The 17,021-nt window shown below is 54.5% G+C and overlaps 1 protein-coding gene across 1 annotated transcript in view; it reads right to left on the bottom strand.

Moving 5' to 3' along the window:
* The window catches only part of PLXND1 (plexin D1), a 51,759-nt gene that overhangs the window by 19,734 nt on the left and 15,004 nt on the right, over nucleotides 1–17,021 (bottom strand). The window contains exons 2-12 of the mRNA XM_011370657.2: nucleotides 14,633–14,809; nucleotides 11,667–11,798; nucleotides 11,270–11,370; nucleotides 11,054–11,183; nucleotides 9,431–9,608; nucleotides 9,144–9,252; nucleotides 8,601–8,703; nucleotides 4,213–4,317; nucleotides 1,533–1,622; nucleotides 1,237–1,330; nucleotides 195–349 (exon numbers count right to left, since the gene is read on the bottom strand). Coding sequence (XP_011368959.2) covers nucleotides 195–349; nucleotides 1,237–1,330; nucleotides 1,533–1,622; nucleotides 4,213–4,317; nucleotides 8,601–8,703; nucleotides 9,144–9,252; nucleotides 9,431–9,608; nucleotides 11,054–11,183; nucleotides 11,270–11,370; nucleotides 11,667–11,798; nucleotides 14,633–14,809 — 1,374 coding nt within the window. The remainder of the gene's footprint in view (nucleotides 1–194; nucleotides 350–1,236; nucleotides 1,331–1,532; nucleotides 1,623–4,212; nucleotides 4,318–8,600; nucleotides 8,704–9,143; nucleotides 9,253–9,430; nucleotides 9,609–11,053; nucleotides 11,184–11,269; nucleotides 11,371–11,666; nucleotides 11,799–14,632; nucleotides 14,810–17,021) is intronic.

The raw sequence follows: 17,021 nt of genomic DNA, 5'->3' as shown, positions 1-17,021 counted from the left end.
CTTTTGTTCACTGCTGTCTCTAGCGGTGAGCAGGGGCTGGGTACCAAACAGGTATTCAATAGGTAATACTGCATGAGCGTGTCCGGCTGTGTGCAAGCACATGTGCTATGGGTCCATGAGCCCATGTGGGGCACTGTGCAAGTGCACATGCAGGCGTGTGGGTGCAACAGGCTTCCAAGGGGGGATGTGCTTACCGCCCGGATCTCAGGGGCGGGGCAGGTGCCAGGCAGGGGCTGCAGGGGACCCCGAAAGCGGCAGCCATCACTCCACACACACAGGTGGCCTAGGTCCTCTCGGCCCAGGCACTGGGAACAGTCAAGGCTGCCCATGGCGCAGTTATAGACCTCCACTGAGAAAGACAGGGAGGAAGCACGGGTCAGCCCCCCATTACTGCTCTCCCCTCCACACTCGGCTTCTCACTGTGGTGTCCCACCCAGAGGCAGGGCCTGGTTCTGAGGGTCAGGACCCTGTGAGGTTTTTAGTACTTCCTCTAAATGCCCCGGGGCCTGTGCTAAGCACAGTGCAGCCAGAGCCTCAATATCATTTCATCCTCACCATGATTCTATCAGAGGGGAGCTATTTATTAGCCCCATTTGATAGACAGGAGATGAGACTCAAAAGAGGTAGAGTGACATACCCAAGGCACACAGCCTGTGAGCGGCAGAGCTGGTATCCACACCCAGGCCTGAGTGGGTCTCTACCCCACAGTGGAGCTTTGGGATGCTGGGAAACCACTGAGCATTATGGGCCATAGACCCTTGGAGTGATCCCAGGAGGCATGCAGGAAGGGTTTTCCACAGCCCCCGTGTGCAGGCTGTTTCTAGGGCCTTCGTGGCAAGGATGTGGGGAGCCCTGTGTCTACTAGGGATGTCTGAGACTCCCCATGAACAGACAGGCCTTTGGAGGATTGATTTAAACATATAAGAGTGAGGACATCAACCACCATTTGGGGGTGCCGACTGTGCCAGACACCCTTGTAAGGCTTTGTGTGCATCATCTCAGCAAACCCTTACCAAGTCCTCTGCAAAAGGGCCTGTGCCCTCATTTCACATGGGGACAAGTACCAAGTGACCAGGTACCGAATGGCAGGGCTGGGATCTGAGAGTCTGTGTTAAGGAATGGTGAGGTGGGACATCTGTGACTATGCGGTGAGCACTGGAATCAGAGCCCCAAGGCTGAGCGCACCCATTGTGGCTGAGTCCCCTGTGCCCATGTGGGGTAGATGAGGGCTCTGACCTGTCATGGGGTCAGGGCTATCCAGGAATCGGGCTGGCCGCCCCTTTAGCTGGAGGCTGAGTGGAAACACCTGGCTCTTCTGGGTCGTGTGCAGCTGCAAAAGGGTGGGAAACAGCATGAAGGGTGTGGATGGTGTCCAGGTCTCTGCTGGGGGAGGGGATGTCATGGAGATGAGAGCAGGGCTAGTGGGAATGGGGGGCCCAAAAGGAGGAAGGGAGTAAGGTGGGAAGAAGGCGGTGCAGCATCTGGAATTGTGCAAGCCTTCCCCTGCCCCCCACTGGAGCCACACCACTCACCACCACTTGGTTGCAGTGTACAGTTGATTCATTCACCCACACAGCCTCAAAGATCTCCTCCTGCCCAAAACTACATTCGAGAGCTGCGCTCTGTGGAAAAGAAGCGGGTGGGGAGAGTCGGGTCAGCCCTCTGACTCCATTAGGACATCATGGACTGCTGCCCTGAAGAGTGAGCTTGGTCCTACTACCAGGCCTCTGCCTGGGCTGTACCCTCCTCCAGAATGTCCTTTCTTGCTTCCATGTCCAATGCTTGGGGGAGGTAAAGAGTACGTAAACACCAAGAACTTTGGCTTTGTGCTCTCCATGCCACTAAAGGCCCCTCCAACATCCCCTAATGGCCTAAACTAGGGCCTTTTACTCTGCTCATAAAGGAGTAACTCTTAGCATGACCGACATTCAAGGTTCATCCCAGTGAGATTCCACCTGCTATTTGAACCTTAACACCTGCCACCTCTGCCCACAAAGACCATGCCCCAGCCAGACCAGAACATTCTTGGACAAAGCACAGACTATCCTGCCCTCAGGCCTTTGACCAAGTGTGTTCTTCCACCTGAAAATCTTGACTCTTACCACCTACTAAAACTGCGCATAGCCTTCAAAATCCAGCTCAAATGTCCCACATTCCAAGCCTTCCCAGATACCCCTCAGATCAGGGAGGTACCCCTCATATGATCATTCATCCATTCGTTCAGCAATAAATACTTGGGTATGTGCTGAGGGCTCTGTTAAGCTCCTAAAGCTTACCCCCTACCCTGTATGTCAAAGACTACCTTTATCCCACTGCTCAGGCTCTGTGTCTACCTGTCCCCCGACCCACTGGGGAAGGTTAGGGCTGTGTCTTGGCCCTCTGACACCTCTAAGGGTAGCAGATGGCAAGTGAAAGAACTCAGGCTCTACTTCACGCAGGCTCAGGTTCAAATCACTGCTACTTCCTAGCCGTGCCACCCTGCACACATGAACCCTCCTCTCTGAGCCTTGGTTTTCTAAACTTTGCAATGAAAACAGTCTTCCCTACTCTGCAGGCTTGCTGAGAAAAATGGAAATCATGTCTCTTTAGTGGGTTGCATACTGTGGGCACCTAATATATACTGGCTGTTATCAGTACGCATGAGGTTACTTAATAAATGTTTGCTGAGTGTATAAACGGGGCCCAATTCCCCAGTTTCGTCTTGTTCTCAGCCCAGTATGGGGCTTCTGGGGTGTAGCGTCAGTAAATATTTGTTGAGTGAACAGATTTGGGTTTCGTGAGTATTAGGTCAGCCACGTGGCAGGACTTCCTGTTTATGTCCCTGTCACTGGTAGATGTGACACCCTAAGGAGAAAGCAGGTCAGCAACCTCCCCCCCTACCCTGCCCTCTCTTCCTCTTTATCCTGTAGCTAACACAGGAAAGTGGCTGCTGACGGGGCTGAAAGCTCATTTATCCTCTGCCATGCTGAGTTGGGAGGTGGGTTTATACTCTGAGTCCCTGAGCTCAGGCCTCAGCCACCTTGAGGATGGCAAATCCAGCCTGTCCTGGGAGTCCCCAGGGTAGAGGCTCAGCAAACAGGGCTGCTGCAGAGCAGCAGTGTTCTGGAAGCAGGCCTGGGAACAGGAGGGCCAAGATCACTAAGGCTCAGGGAGGGTAGGCATATGTTCCCCAATTACACAGCTGGAAAGCAGCAGCCAGGACCCAAACCAGGGCTTGGGCCTCCCCGTGCCAGGTTTCTGCAGCCTAGGGGAGCAGCATTGTCCTCCCTCCACTCACGCCCAGAGTCCTGGAGGCTCCAGGAGGCTAGGCCCCAACCACTGCAGGGTGGAGCTTGGGGGTCAAGGGTAGAACCTCACCTGCCCCTCACAGAGCTCCAGTCCAACCATGTGGCTGCCCAACACATCCCAGATGCCCAGCACGTGGCCCCCACGTGTGACAACAGGCCTCAGCTTCCTTGTGGAAGCGACAGATGGCAAGTCCCCAAGAACTGAGGAAGGGGGTGGCTGGCATGCTTCCAGGACTCATCAACGCTTCCCACCCAGGATGCTCCTCCAAGAGGGACCCAGAAAGGGGGGCATCCCCTCCTCTAGCACAGATGGGCAGGGGGGAAGGAAAGGCTGGTTGCAGGGAAGAGCACTCGAATGGGAGTCCAGGGCTAGGGTGCAAGTCTAGCCTGATGTGTGACCCAGAGGCACTGACATCATCTTTCTGGGTCTCATTTCCCCCATCTAGACAATGGGGCATGGAGCAGCAAAGAGGTTCTCTGGCCATTCTCCAGGGATAACCTGGCAGCCACAACTCTTACATGGGGAGACATGTCCAGGGTCGCAGTTCAGTCTGGGGTCAGGGCAGGGTGGGGTACAACATGGGCAGTATCCACCACAAGCTGGGGCCCAGCTCTGCCAAGGGAGCTTCAGGGGTAGGGGAGTCTGGGGGTCCTGGCCAAAGCATATTAATACCCAATGGATCCTGACCAGGGTTTCTCTTAGGCTGCTGGTGGCCTGCTGTCCCCTTGGCCTGGCCCTCACCACCCACCTCCCTTTCTTCTGCTAGTCTCATGCAACCAGAGCGGGGCTTTCTCAAACAGAACCTGGAAACTCAGAGCAAATAAACCAAAGCATGGGTGGCGGGCCCAGAGCAGGGGACCCCATCTGGGACTGTACTCTCCCAGACCTCTGCTCTGCTCCCACCTGGGCCTGGCCTTTACTTACCTGGAAGAAGGCAGCATTAGCCAGATGCACTGGGATGGTCTGGGAGCCAGCTGTGGGCATGGGTGCCAGGGATAAGGGCAAGATCTGAGGGCAGTCCTGAGGGCTCTGCAGTCAAAACACAAGGAAGTGGGGGTGACTGGGGCATTACAAAAGAGACAGGCTTCACGGCCACCGCAGTCTGCCTGTACAATCCTGCCTCCCTGGGGAGGTGCCAGTCAGGCGGCGTTGTGAGAAAACACTAGTAACAAAATCGTAAGAGCCACTGGCACTGAGGCAATGTGCCAGCGCCTCCCACACTCCATCTTATTTGATCCTCACAGTGACCTCATAGGCAGGAGGGTCTACTGGCACAGCCAGGCCCAGGTGAGGCCTTCTGAGCTGATCACACTACAAGGCTGGGAGGTAGGAGATGGTTTTTAGGTCCCTATGTCACTGTTCCTCTCTGAGCTGCTGTCCTGCTCTATCTTATGAATAAAACCCATAGAATTTCAGAGAATGGAACCCACATTTTCAATCAGGTTTCACGGCTGCTGCCAGCTTTGCTTTACAGCTGGCTGGAGACCCAGGGGCTCTGTCCCCCAGATCCTCCCCACCCGTGGGCAAGTGGCTGACAGGAGAGGCTGGAGGTGAGGGTCAAGGTAGGGAGAGCTCCACAAGAGGCCCCCCAGAAGGAATGATGTGGGACCATCTTTGAGGGCCCCCTGACTCCCCTTGACCCTTATAACCCATAGCCACTTGGATGTTGATACCCATTCTACAGAGTGAAGGCTGAGGTGCTGGCACAGCTTTGCCCTCCTCCGGTGCCTCCCCATAAGGTTGGCTAAGCCTCCACGGGGGCAGCCAGCATGTCTGCTGGCAGCCTCCAGCCCCGACCATCTGCCTCCAAGTCTGGTCTGGCCTTTGGGGACCCTCCCCCACCCCCAGGCCTATGGTTTGGGAAGACTGACCTTCTTCCCTAGCTCCAGGGATGGGTGGGTGTCCCAGGCTACTCTGGCCTCAGCAATTGGTTCAGGGAGTGTATGTGACCCCATTTCCACCAATGAGACTCAACTATGAGACTTCTACAGAACCAATGAGAAGCTCTTATTTGCTAGGGCTGCCAGGGGATCAGGAGCCAGCCTGAAGTGGCTGGGCCCATCTTGCTGACAGGAGGGAGGCTGCTTGAGCATGGGGCCTACCCAGAGAGGTGGGGAGGTCCCTGACCACATTGTTGGAACCCCTGGATCCAGCTGTGCCTGAAGGCGATGCTAACCCTCAGACTTTTCACTCACATGAGCCAGTTAATTCTGTTGGGGCTGAGGCCAGTTTGAACTAGGGTTTCTCTACTTGCAACCAAAGGATAGAGGTCTCCCTGTCCCATCCCAAGCCAAGCCATCAGAAAGAGGCCAAGTAGCTTCTCCCTTTGCTGGAGTGAGGCACGGGGCATGGCTTGCAGGCTCAGGAGACAGGACAGATGCTGGGGCAGCAATGCCGGAAGCCACAATAAACTTGGATGTGAGCCCAGCATGTGCTGGTTCAGAGGGCCTCACCTGTCCCCACGTTGGAGCTCACAGACTCTCCCAGGTTCTCTACCAAGTTCAAGGGTCAAGAACTGGTGTCCCAATCCAATGGGGCACTAACAGGCTCTGGGGCTCTGAACTCACCTAACCTGTTCCCTCCTTACCTTTCCGTACCCCCACAGGCCTCTTAAACTGCCCCCACATCCCTACCAAACCACTCTCCCCACTGGCTTCTAATGAAGCCGACCCTCATTGAGGTGTCCACTCAGGTTCCCCATCAGGAAAGCCCACCCTCCCATCTGCCAAACCCTCCCTGATTCTAAGGCCCAAGGTCACACCTCCTTGGAGAAGCCACCGCTGGGGAGGCCACACCGGCCCTCGGAAAACTTAAAGTGGAGGATGTGGCCACCTTCCTCGCTCTCTCTCTCTCCTTGGAAGAGCTGGAACCTTGCTCCCAGCATCCTCTATGCCCCCATTTCCTTCCTCTTGGGCTCACAAGGAAATGGGGAAGTGACATGAGACTCAAGCCCTAGCTCCTGCCTTCCCCAGGACAATGCCCTGGCTTAGCCCAAGACCATCACTTCCTCCCAGCTCCTGAGGGGTCCGCCAACAATGGGTGGGCACGGTGCTTCTATAGCTAACTGGCACTCAATTAAATGGCAAATTAAGCATCGGTTCAGAACCTCCCGAAGGCCTGGGGAGGAGGATGTCTCTTCTCCTGCTGGATTACCATAATCTCTAAGACAGGCCCTCTCTGTGCTCCCACCCCATCTCCTGACCCACAGAGCCACATACCTGGGGAAGAGTGGGTTACGGGGATACAGCCAAAGAAACACCTCCAAGCTGGTAAGCTCCCATGCACGTCAGAACCTGGCATGAAGATTCCCTCCCCAGAGAAGTCCTCCCTGTGCCATCTAGACTTTTAATGAGCACCTACTAGGTGCCAAATATGAAGTTGGTACCTTACAAGTCTAATTCTAGATCCCTACCACAGCCTTTGAAATAGGCACCATTTTACAGATGGAGAAACAGGCACAGAGAAGTTCGGTAGCTTGCCCAGGATCATACAGCCACAACTCATACCTCAAGCCTTGGCTCATGATGGAGAGGGCAGAACTATGTCTAACCAGGTTCTTAGCCAGTGCCTAGTACAAACCGAGGCATACAACAGGTGCTCGATAAATGCTGAACGTACCATGTTGAGGCTGGGTCCCCCTCACCCTGCCTCACCTCTAGGTTCAAGTGCAGGAGGCATGTTGCCAGCACAAATGCTTTCTGCTGACATTCACTGAGTCCCTACTGTGTACATAGCCTTGAGCTAGGGGTTGGATGGAGGTGTGGACTCCAAACAAGAACAGGAGCCCTGGTCGGCCGACTGGAAATCTCAGTGTCCAGGGCAGAACAGGACTTCAGGGCCTCGCTTACAGTTTGGCCACACAGCCTCCACTGGACCTCAATCCCAGTGCTAGAGACCCACATTATTGCCTCACTGCTTTGAGTTAAGCATTGCTCTAGCTGGACTCCCCTTCCTCGAAGCATTTCTGAGGCTCAGGCAAGAGGGGCTGAGACCAGAGGATTCCAGGTGCAGACCATGACATGGCACCTGCCATGGGCAGACAAGGCTTCAAGGATTCCTGACGAGTTCTCTGAGCCCAGTGCCAAGAGGCTGGGGCTGCTTCCTGGGATGCATGTCCAAGGTGGGGCCCCAGTGACCTCCTTCTGCTGGGAGCCAGGGAGCCAGGGTGCCAGGGTCATACTGACCACCTCAGCTGTGCCATCTGGAAAATGGATGGGGACATCCCTTTCCTAGAGAGATGAGCTGCAGGCAGGAACTCAGTACCTCACCTGGCCCCTGGCCCCTGAATCTAGACAAAGGGCCCAGCAGCCAGGTCTGACAGGGGATGAGCTGAGGTCTCAAGACCCTGGCATCCATCCCTGGTCCAGCCATCCTGCCTGGCCAGGCATTTCCATGCCAGCCAAAGTCTCAGGAATTCCGTTTGGTCATCCCTGATACAAGGCTGAGATGGCCTTTGAGGCTCTTTGAGCAAAGGCAAGAGGCCACCCTGCCAGTGAACATAACCAGGGGCAAGGTCTGAGGCATTTCCGTTTGTATTTTTCCTCATGTTCCTCACTCTCCCACCACACCCCACCCTGGTGTAACAGATTAAATCCAGCCATCCCATAGCGCCAGGGAGGGCCAGTACAGAATCACTCTGTGGAGTCCAAGGGACTAGCATGAGCAAAAGGACCTGGGAGCGTGTGGTTCTTGGGGCTAGCAAGCCCTCTCCACCCAGAGAGCCTGGTATTCCCTGCTCCAGGGTCCCCAGTGCTAACGGGGAGACCGAGACAGGAGCCTCTCAGCTCACACCTGATTTGGGGAAGCAGGGAGAACATAGGCTCCAAGACAGAAGGGCTTGGATTCAAGGCCCAAGTCTGGTACTCCTTGACTTCCTAGGGTTGCTGAAATACTGAAGATAAAATTAAAACCTAGCCAGTATTGGCATGATGTGCAGAAAGGGGCCCTCCTACTACAAGTGGGAGTACAAACTGGCTCGGGCTTTCTGGAGGACAGCTAAGCTAAAAGTGTAAAAAAGTCTGGCCACCTTTCACCCCAAAATTCCATTTCTAAAAACTGGTTTCCAGGGAATAGTCAAGGACATGCACAGTGCCCCGGCTATATCAGAATGCAAAAAAAGAAACGGGAAGTAATATGTCCAACAACAGGGGATTGGTTACACGTGTTGCCATGTGACGAGCCCAGCACTGCTGTGAAATCTGGTGCCAAAGAAGAAAATTTACTGACATGGAAATGTTCTCAATGTATTAAATAAAAAAAAAAAAAAGTAATAAAACAGTGGAGGCAGAGGGCAGCCCCCAGACCTGGCTTACCATGGGATTTGGTGAGGCCGCACACTGAGACTGGTTGGAGACGCAGGCATGCTGCTGGGTGCACCAAAAACAGGGCCATTGTGTCGACAGGCAGCTGGTACAGCTGGAAGATAGGGAGCCCCTCAGAGACCCAGCTCCCTACCTCTCACTTCACCCCTGCCCCCAGTAACTGTGACCTAGGAAGCAGATCCCAGCACAAGGGAAGGTCTTTCTCACTATCACAGCTGACAGGCGGAGTTGGGCACTTTGTAGGGTAGTGAGATCCCCACTCTAAGAGGTATGCAAGGAAGAAACAGGCAAGTGGGACCTTTAGGAGACCGAATTAAGTGTAATCAAAGCACTTCTCTCTGCTCCTACCAGACTAGGTGCTCACAGAGGCTAGGCACTTGGGTGATAAGAGTTTGTTACCTGAATAAATGAGTTGGTGAATAAACAACTGAGGGTCCTGTCTGCCTCTAGGACACTATAATTTTCTTCCAAAGGCCTCCCCAACAGCAAAGACCTCCTCCTGCCACCCGGAAGCAAGTCCCCCAACCCACTCACGCTGTGTGGGGGTACACTTGTCCAATGCGGCTGCAGTCATAGATGGTGAAATTGGCCCCGACGATGTTCCGCCCGTTGACCCTCACAAACATCTCCACAGTCACATGGTCTGGAATGGATCGGGGAAGCCAGGGAGAGAAGGACAAGGGGGCGGGGGATCTCCACTGACTTCAGAGACTATGGTATCAGGACCCCCACGCTTGGGCTCCACCATTACATCCCTTCAGGGATGGGCATCTGAGGGCCCCCAGACAGCTGCCCCCCAGCCCAATGAATGGAGAGCTTACCTTGGTGGGGTGGGAAGGGTGGGAACTGATGCTTGGGCAGGAGGTTGCAGTAGGCAATCTGGTGGCCGAAGGCGGGGCCCGGGACGCGGGCTACAGTGCGGATGTTGTTCCCATAGTCGCAGGTCATCTCCATGCCGCTGAGGCTGGGCAGGCTGCCTGAGATCTGGAGGATCATGCCCTGGAGGCAACGGACCTGCAGTTGGGGGGCTGGTCCTCCCCTCACAGCCCCACCCCCAGCCTAGCAACCCTAGGAGAACAGGTGGCCGGTTGCTACGAATCCAGGCTGCAGCCTACATGTAACCCTCTGGGCCTCAGTCTCCCCATCTGCAAAAGGAAGCTGATCTTACAGTAGCCACGGAGGCCCTGCATGATCTGGCCCCTGACCTCTCTGACCCCATCCCCTAATACTCTCTCAAATCCACCAATCTTCTCACCTCAGGGCCTCTGCACTGGCAGTTCCCTCTGCTCAGATACTCAACTTGACTCACCTTTTTCATAGCTTTGCTCAAATGTCACCTGACCTGGTCTAAAATGTCAACACTCCCACTCAATCTCCACCCCTCTCTCTGTTCTGCTTTTTTTTCCCATAATACTTATCACCACCTTGAAATCTTATCTTGCTTATTCTCTCTCATCCTAGAAGCATGTCAGCCCCTCAAAGGCCTGCTTGCCCTTCACCTCCCAGTGCAGCCATCATTTGTCTGCTTTGTTCACTGCTGTACTCCCAGAGGCTAGAACTGGTCTTGGCACATAACTGTGCTCAATAACATACTAACGAATGAATGAATGAATGAACGGATAAACCTATGCATGCTCTGTCCGCTTGTCAAAATAAGGTGTGTGAAAGACTCTGTGATATGGAATAATGGGGAGGTGGTGCAGAGGAGCCCAAGGCCTCATCTGGCCCATCAGAACCATCATCTTTCCACAACAGATGAGGACACCCAGCCTCAGAGAAATCATTGGGGGCAGTGCTGGTGGGCCTGTCTGTTCCTCAGCTGCAGCTGCTTGTCAGGGCCTAGAACCATCCCTGTCCCGATGCTGCCTCCTATGGGTGGGGAGTAGGCTGCGGCAGCCCCAGGCCCTCATGGGCACAGGCTACGGGGAAGCCACTTGCTCCCATGCTACAGATTCATCTGTTTCTGAAAACGAGAAATAGCAGCCTGGTACTCAGGGGCCCTTCCCTTGTTCTGGGGCCAGGAAAAGGAAAGAAGGTGAGGTGTGGGAGCCCTCTCACCTCCCATCCTGTGACTTGTCCCCGCCTTCTTGGGACTCTGGAGCCTGCCCACTTGAGTTCAGATCCCAGTTCTGCTACTTCCTAGCTGTATGACCTAAGCAAGTCAGTTTACCTCTCTGTGCCTCAGTTTCCTCATCTGTAAAGTGGAGATGTTAAGAGCATCCACTTCATAGAGTTCTGTGAGGTCTAACGGAGGTGAACATCACACACACAGCATGTTCTAGCACTTGGTAAGTGCTTAGAAAAGCTCAGTCACTCTCACTACATCACTGTTTGTCTCGAGGTCCCTGGGGCACTACAAAGAGGAGTCCTGATGTTTCAGGGCTTGGGTGCCAGATGAAGGGCGGTTCCCCACCCCTGAGTTGGCTTCTGGCTTCCCAACTCACTGGGTACTCCTGGCGCACATCAATCTCAGCGGGCAGGACGGTCATTGTGGGACAGCGGCCGGGGCCCTCGCTGGCACTGGTCCAGAAATGCTGCTGGCTAGAGTTGGCGCAGTCCTGCTGTAGGGTGCACCTGTGGCGGCAGGACACACGTCAGGACCCAGGTAGGCTCCTCCCCTGCCACGGCCTCCCGGGCCCTGTCCCCGCCCTGGGCCTCACCGTGTCTCCAGGGCGCACCAGCCACAGTAGGCGTCGGCTGCGCCCACGCAGTCCCCGCAGGTGGCGTGCACGGCACACGCAGCGACTTTCACCCTGGCCATCTAGAGGCAGAGTCAGGGGCCCAGCTCAGTGGGGCTGCTGGCCCCTCCCCCAAGAAGTCAGCCTGGTAAGCGAGGGCCATGAGAGGCTGGGGAAACTGTGGCTGGACACTATGACGGGGAAACACAGGAACGAGGCTTCCCTGCAGAGGTGATGGCTGCACTGGGAGGTGAAGGGAAAGCAGGCAAAGGAGGTGAGGAAAGAGGGTGCTCTTGGAGGAGCAGCGTGTGCAAAGGCCTGGCAAGCAAGAGAGCTCAGCTCATCCTGGGACCTTGTCAGGCTGGGGCGTTGGCCTTACCTGGTGGGACGTCATCAGATAAAGGTAACCAGGATCTGCTGGGTCAAACTGCATGACGTGGTGCACAGGCTCCCCGTAGGCCACCGTCACTACCCGCCTGCTGACCACCTGCATGCTCTCATTCAGGTTGATCTGTGGGGGTGGTGGCTGTCAGGGTAATGGTGCACCAGGAGGCTGCCCATGGCAGGGGGAGGCCAAACACCGGGGAGCTGCTCCCCAGCAATAGGGGGGCCCTGATCCAGACTTGGGGTGCAGCCTCCCTATCCACTCTTGGGCCCTTCCAGGACTGGTAGGAAATCACAGACCTGTTGGGGGAGTGGGTCCGGCCTCTACACTTTTGCCTCTGCCGTGCCCCCACCAGGAATTCCCTCCCTGCTCCTCGCCAGCACATCCCACCCTGTGAACACACAGGGGCTTTACAGCTTACAAACATTCTCTGGGAGGCTGTTTGGCATCATGCAAGAACTTGGGTTTGAATTCTGGCTTTGACATTTATAAGCTCTACAAATGGACAAACTGTCCAAAGCACGTCCCCTCTCTGGGCCTGTTCCCTAAACTAATGGGACTAATGATGGTCCCTGCTCCACAAGACTGTGGGGAGCACTAAATAAAAAAATGCACACAAAGTGCTGATGGGGTCACACTCTCATACCTTCCCTCTCGTACCCATTTCACAGATGAGGAAACTGAGGCCCAGAGAGGCTGAGAGATTTGGCAAGAGTCATAAAGTGAAGATGCTTCAGGGTCACGATACAAGCCTCAGCTTGTCTGAGTCCAGAGTCCAAGGCTAGGGCTAGGGTTTGGGGTCCAACATCCAGGCAGGAGAACGAGGACTTGCTGGGGCCTAAAAGTTCCTCTGGCTCTAAGGGTCCCTCTTCCTGTCCTCCTGAGAACCAACAATGCCCTTCAGAGTCCCATCAAACTGCTCTTTTTTGACTGGCCTCCCACATTCCCAACATGCCATCTTGCCAAGGCCCCACCAGGCCCTGAGCTGGGACCAGCAGTCAATGACTCCCTGGGACCTCCTACTGCTCGGCCTTCCTCTGGGGGCTCCAAACCATTTAGTGGCTCCCTCCTGCTTATGTAATAAACTTGAGTTGGCATCCAAGGTCCTGATGATCTGACCCCCAACTTACTCTGCCAGCCTCATCTCCACCCACTCCCAACTCACAAATTCCATCTCTGGGCCTTTGCTCCTGTTGTGCTTCCTTCTGGAACATCTCTCCCCGTCCCCTTTCGACCCATGTGCAAATAAGGCCAAGCTCTGTCCTCCCAATGTCACCTCCAGAAAAGCTGCCCACGTGGCCTCCACACACCAAATTGAAATTACTCTCTTCTCAGGCTCCCATAGGCTCTGTCCCAACCCCTGAGACCTCAGGTGACCTTTTGGCAGATTCTGTCCCAGGCAGTTTGGCAAGTTTGATCCTAGGTTCGGTATGCTACCTGCAGCTCCACTCCCATGCATCTACCACTCAATTCATTTCTACTCTTTCAAATGTTTACTGAGCACCCACTGTGCTCCAGGGCCTGAACTGGGCATTGTGCAGGGGAATAGTTGGCAGAAGATAAGAGTCTGCACAGCACAGGGTGACAAGTGAAGACTGGATTGAGAAGAGACAGTGTGAGCTCTGGGCCAGCTGGACCTGAATTTAGCCACGTTCTTACTGTGCGACTTGGCGTCATTTTCCCTCTCAGAGCCTGTGTCCCCATCTGTGAAATGGGGATCACAGCTCTGACTCCCTTGCAGGGGTGTGAGAATTAAATGAGATGCCTATGATGTGCCCTTCAAGACTGGGTAGACAGTGGGTGCCTCATAAGTACAGCTTCATAGGCAGGGGGTGGGGAGACTCCTTGCTTTCCATGTGCACAGGCATCGTCACAGTAGACTCTGACCACAGTCCTGGACCATTTTCCCCATGACAGATAAGGAAACTGAGGCTTATTCAGGGTGAGAAGCAATTGCCCCCGAGTTACTATAGCTGTGAGAGGCAGAGCCCGGATCTGAATCCAAGTATCTAACCCCAAAACATGAGCCCCATTGTCTAAGGACTCTCAACAGGGGCTTCAAAGGCTGAGGAGGACACTCCCCTGCCCTCCTCCCTGCTCCCATGCCTGGCATTTCCCCCATTGCTATTTGTGGGCCAGCAAGGGTCCTTAGCCGGGTGAGCTGGGCTCCGACCCCCACCCCACCCGAGGCATTGCCTGGGCAGCTGAGGGAATTGGATTATAGAATCTGAGTCAGTTAGGCCAGGGCCTGGTGCACGCTGGAATCGTGCCATGAAGCTGACTTTCCCAACAGGCAGGGAGTGAGAAATGGATGGGGTGTGTAGGGGGAGATCCAGGTCCTCACCTAGAGGCCCAACACAGGCCCCACCAAGCCTGTCCTGCCCCATAATGGGAACCAGATTCCTCTCATCTTTCCCAGATACAGGAATCTCAGGCAGGTATTATTACCTCTGGAAACCAGTCACCTTGGTGTAGCGGGGTGTTCAGAGGGTGGCAAGTGGGGAGGGGGAGGAGGAGGAGATAAGATGAAAGCCCCTATTTGCCAGGCTGCGGCCTTCCCCATCAAAGCCCCACAAATGTCTCAAGAGGCAGGGCACACAGCCCTTCACAGATGGCGAAACTGAGGCCCGGAAAGAGAAAGTGTGTTGCCCAAGATCAAATAGCCTGCAAGTGGCTGAGCCAAGACTTGAACTCAGATCCGTGTGCCTCAAAGCCCCAGTCCCAGAGACCCTGAGAGAAGGGCCAGCCCTCAGCAACTGGTTCCCTTCCTCCGGGGCACTTATTGTTACGAGCGAGAGGGGCAGAAACAGATGTGAAAATGCTTTGTAAATTGTAAAGTGCCAGGCAAAGAGGAGACAATAAAGGCTAATATCGGACCTGGCCTGGGTTGGAGCCCCTCCCTCCCCTCCAACTGGCCTCTCACCCCACATCCACCCTTCAGGCTCCCACCATAGCCCTACCTTGAGCAGCCGCCCACTAACTGTGCCCAGGAAGACCACCGTGTAGTTGCTGACACTGGCTACGGCCACAGAGGAGAGGCCTGGGGCTCGGAACACAGGCGTGGCCTTCAGGGGCTGCAGGATTGATAGTGGGTGCTGTAGGTGGGCAGCCCCACAGTCCAACTGCTCCGGCTGCAGCTGGAAGAGAAAAAGCACATCAGACCTCTGCTCTGGAACCTTCTTCAGCTCCCTGGCTGCACTGTATATATGTAAGGCCTCAGAATCAGAGCTTTAAAGTTTTGCTCCTGCTTTAAAGGCCCAGCTTTGGGTTGAGACCCAAACATAAACAGGGTCACGTCCCTAACCCCAGACTGACCTTGGCTTTAGTCACAGAGTTGTCCCAAGATGACGTTTCAGGTATGGAGAAACCATACAAGAGGAGTTTTGGTGGGGGTAAAAAGGGCTAGTGAGGGGACAAGGTCAGGTATGCGGGGGGCTAGGGAAGTCAGGATAGGGTGAGGCCTACACACTCTCATACTGTTGGAGCAGCCCCTCCAGGCTGGTCACAGCCAGGCAGAGCAAACTACACCGGACCACCTGAAGCCATCGTCTGCCTCAACTTATCTGCTGATACCCAAGGGGCATCTCTCCTGCCTTGGCTATGTCTCCACCATGCAACCATGGGGTTCCATCCTCCCAGGACCCCTGATCTGACCCCAGCACCACCACCCCCAAGTTCCTAGCAGCTCACCAGACTTCAGGTTGAGGCCCCCTGCAAACTGAGGCTTTTCTCAAGCATACATCCTATCATTTACCCACATGAGAGATGGGCAAAGCAAGGCCAGTTGTGTCCAAATGCGTAGGCCTACCCTCCACGCCAGCCTAGTGCCACCTCAGGTGGCAAATCAGCTCTACCCCATGGGAGCAGGACAACTGCGGCTGGTGAGCACAGTCCCTGGGCATTCCCTGGACTTGCTCCCACCTTTCCCACCTCTCTCTAGGTATTGTTGGTCAAGGTTCCTTCTGCAATTTGCACAAAAATACAAAACAGACCTCCAGGAAGCATGTTTGAGACGATAATTGGGCAAATTCACAAGAAGGCAAACACAGGGATAGTTTAGAAGAGTGGACAAGGGACACAACCTCAAGTCTGACAAGACTGAGCATGGAAATTATGGTACATCATCCAAGAGAGCCATTGCCACCCCTCAGTGTGACCACAATGTGACCACATTATGACAGAAACACATCTGGCTTAGAAAAGTTACAGGACGTCGTGGGGCCATTTTGGTAAAACAAGTGCATAAACAAAGAAAAAGCCATGATAGTAAACATCATAATAGGCCACATTTACTGGGAATGGACAATGGACCAGGCCTGGGCATCATCGACTCCTTGAATCCTGGCAGCCCTCTGAGGTTACATGTCATTGATGGGGGGACTGAGGTTCAGAGAGGAGACGGCCTGCTTGACATCACCAGCTGCAATGCCATGCCTCTAGGGCTGAATCTGGTAGCAGACTTGAGCTCATAACTCGGCCCCCAGATGCCAGGACACAGGCAATGGAGGCTCTGAGCAGAGACTCAGAAGGTCACCAGAATGTAGCATCAGAACTGGCTTTAGGGTGCCGCTTTGGAGAACATTTTTTTCCTTATCTGTGTTTTTTTGCAAGCCCAAGCCATTGACTATGTGCACATGTGGGTTCTGCACAAAAGCACAGTTAGTTTTCAAAAGAAAACAATAAATACCAGGTCCTTCTGTCCCTGAGCGAATAAGCATACTTGGATGGGTTTCTGGGCAGGGGCTGTTTCCCAGCACATCCCTGAGGGTCAAGCCCTGAGCCCAGAGATAGGGTGCGGCTGGGGGTGCCCTGCACCAGAAGCCATGAGTGGGTGGTCTTCCACAGGATGGCTGGGGGTGACCTGTGCAAGTCACTCCATCTCTCTGAGACTCATGAGGTTTACTCAACTATAAAATGGGAACATCCACAGCACCTCCCTCAGAGCGGCTGGGATGAGATAATTCAGTGTCAAGCGCTTGCACAGGGTGTGGCCCATGGTCAATGCTCCAGAAGTGTTAGCTGATACTGTTGCTATTTCAGATATGCTTGTCACTACAATTATTATTATAAAGTGGAATTTTGGACAAATCGTGCCAACCTCGAAAGCTTGAGAACCTCACTGCCTGGGACCACCTTAGGGTGGCCAGCCTTTCACCTAGGAGGCTCTCTAAGCCCCCTCTCAACATTTCCCCCCTGAACATAGCTGCCAAGTAAGCCCTTTGAAATGCAAAGCAGGTCTTCCCAGTTTAGAACTCTCTGATGGTGACACTCAGAATAAATCATGAATCCTAAATCCTCCCATCAGGCCCCTGAGACCATCAAGCCCATCCTACAACTTCCTGGCCCTCG

This window comes from Pteropus vampyrus, unplaced genomic scaffold (genome assembly GCF_000151845.1).
Source record: "Pteropus vampyrus isolate Shadow unplaced genomic scaffold, Pvam_2.0 Scaffold171, whole genome shotgun sequence".
Classification (NCBI taxonomy): Eukaryota; Metazoa; Chordata; class Mammalia; order Chiroptera; family Pteropodidae; genus Pteropus; species Pteropus vampyrus.
Note: the sequence above shows the minus strand (reverse complement) of the source record. Positions and strands in the feature narration are given on the sequence as shown.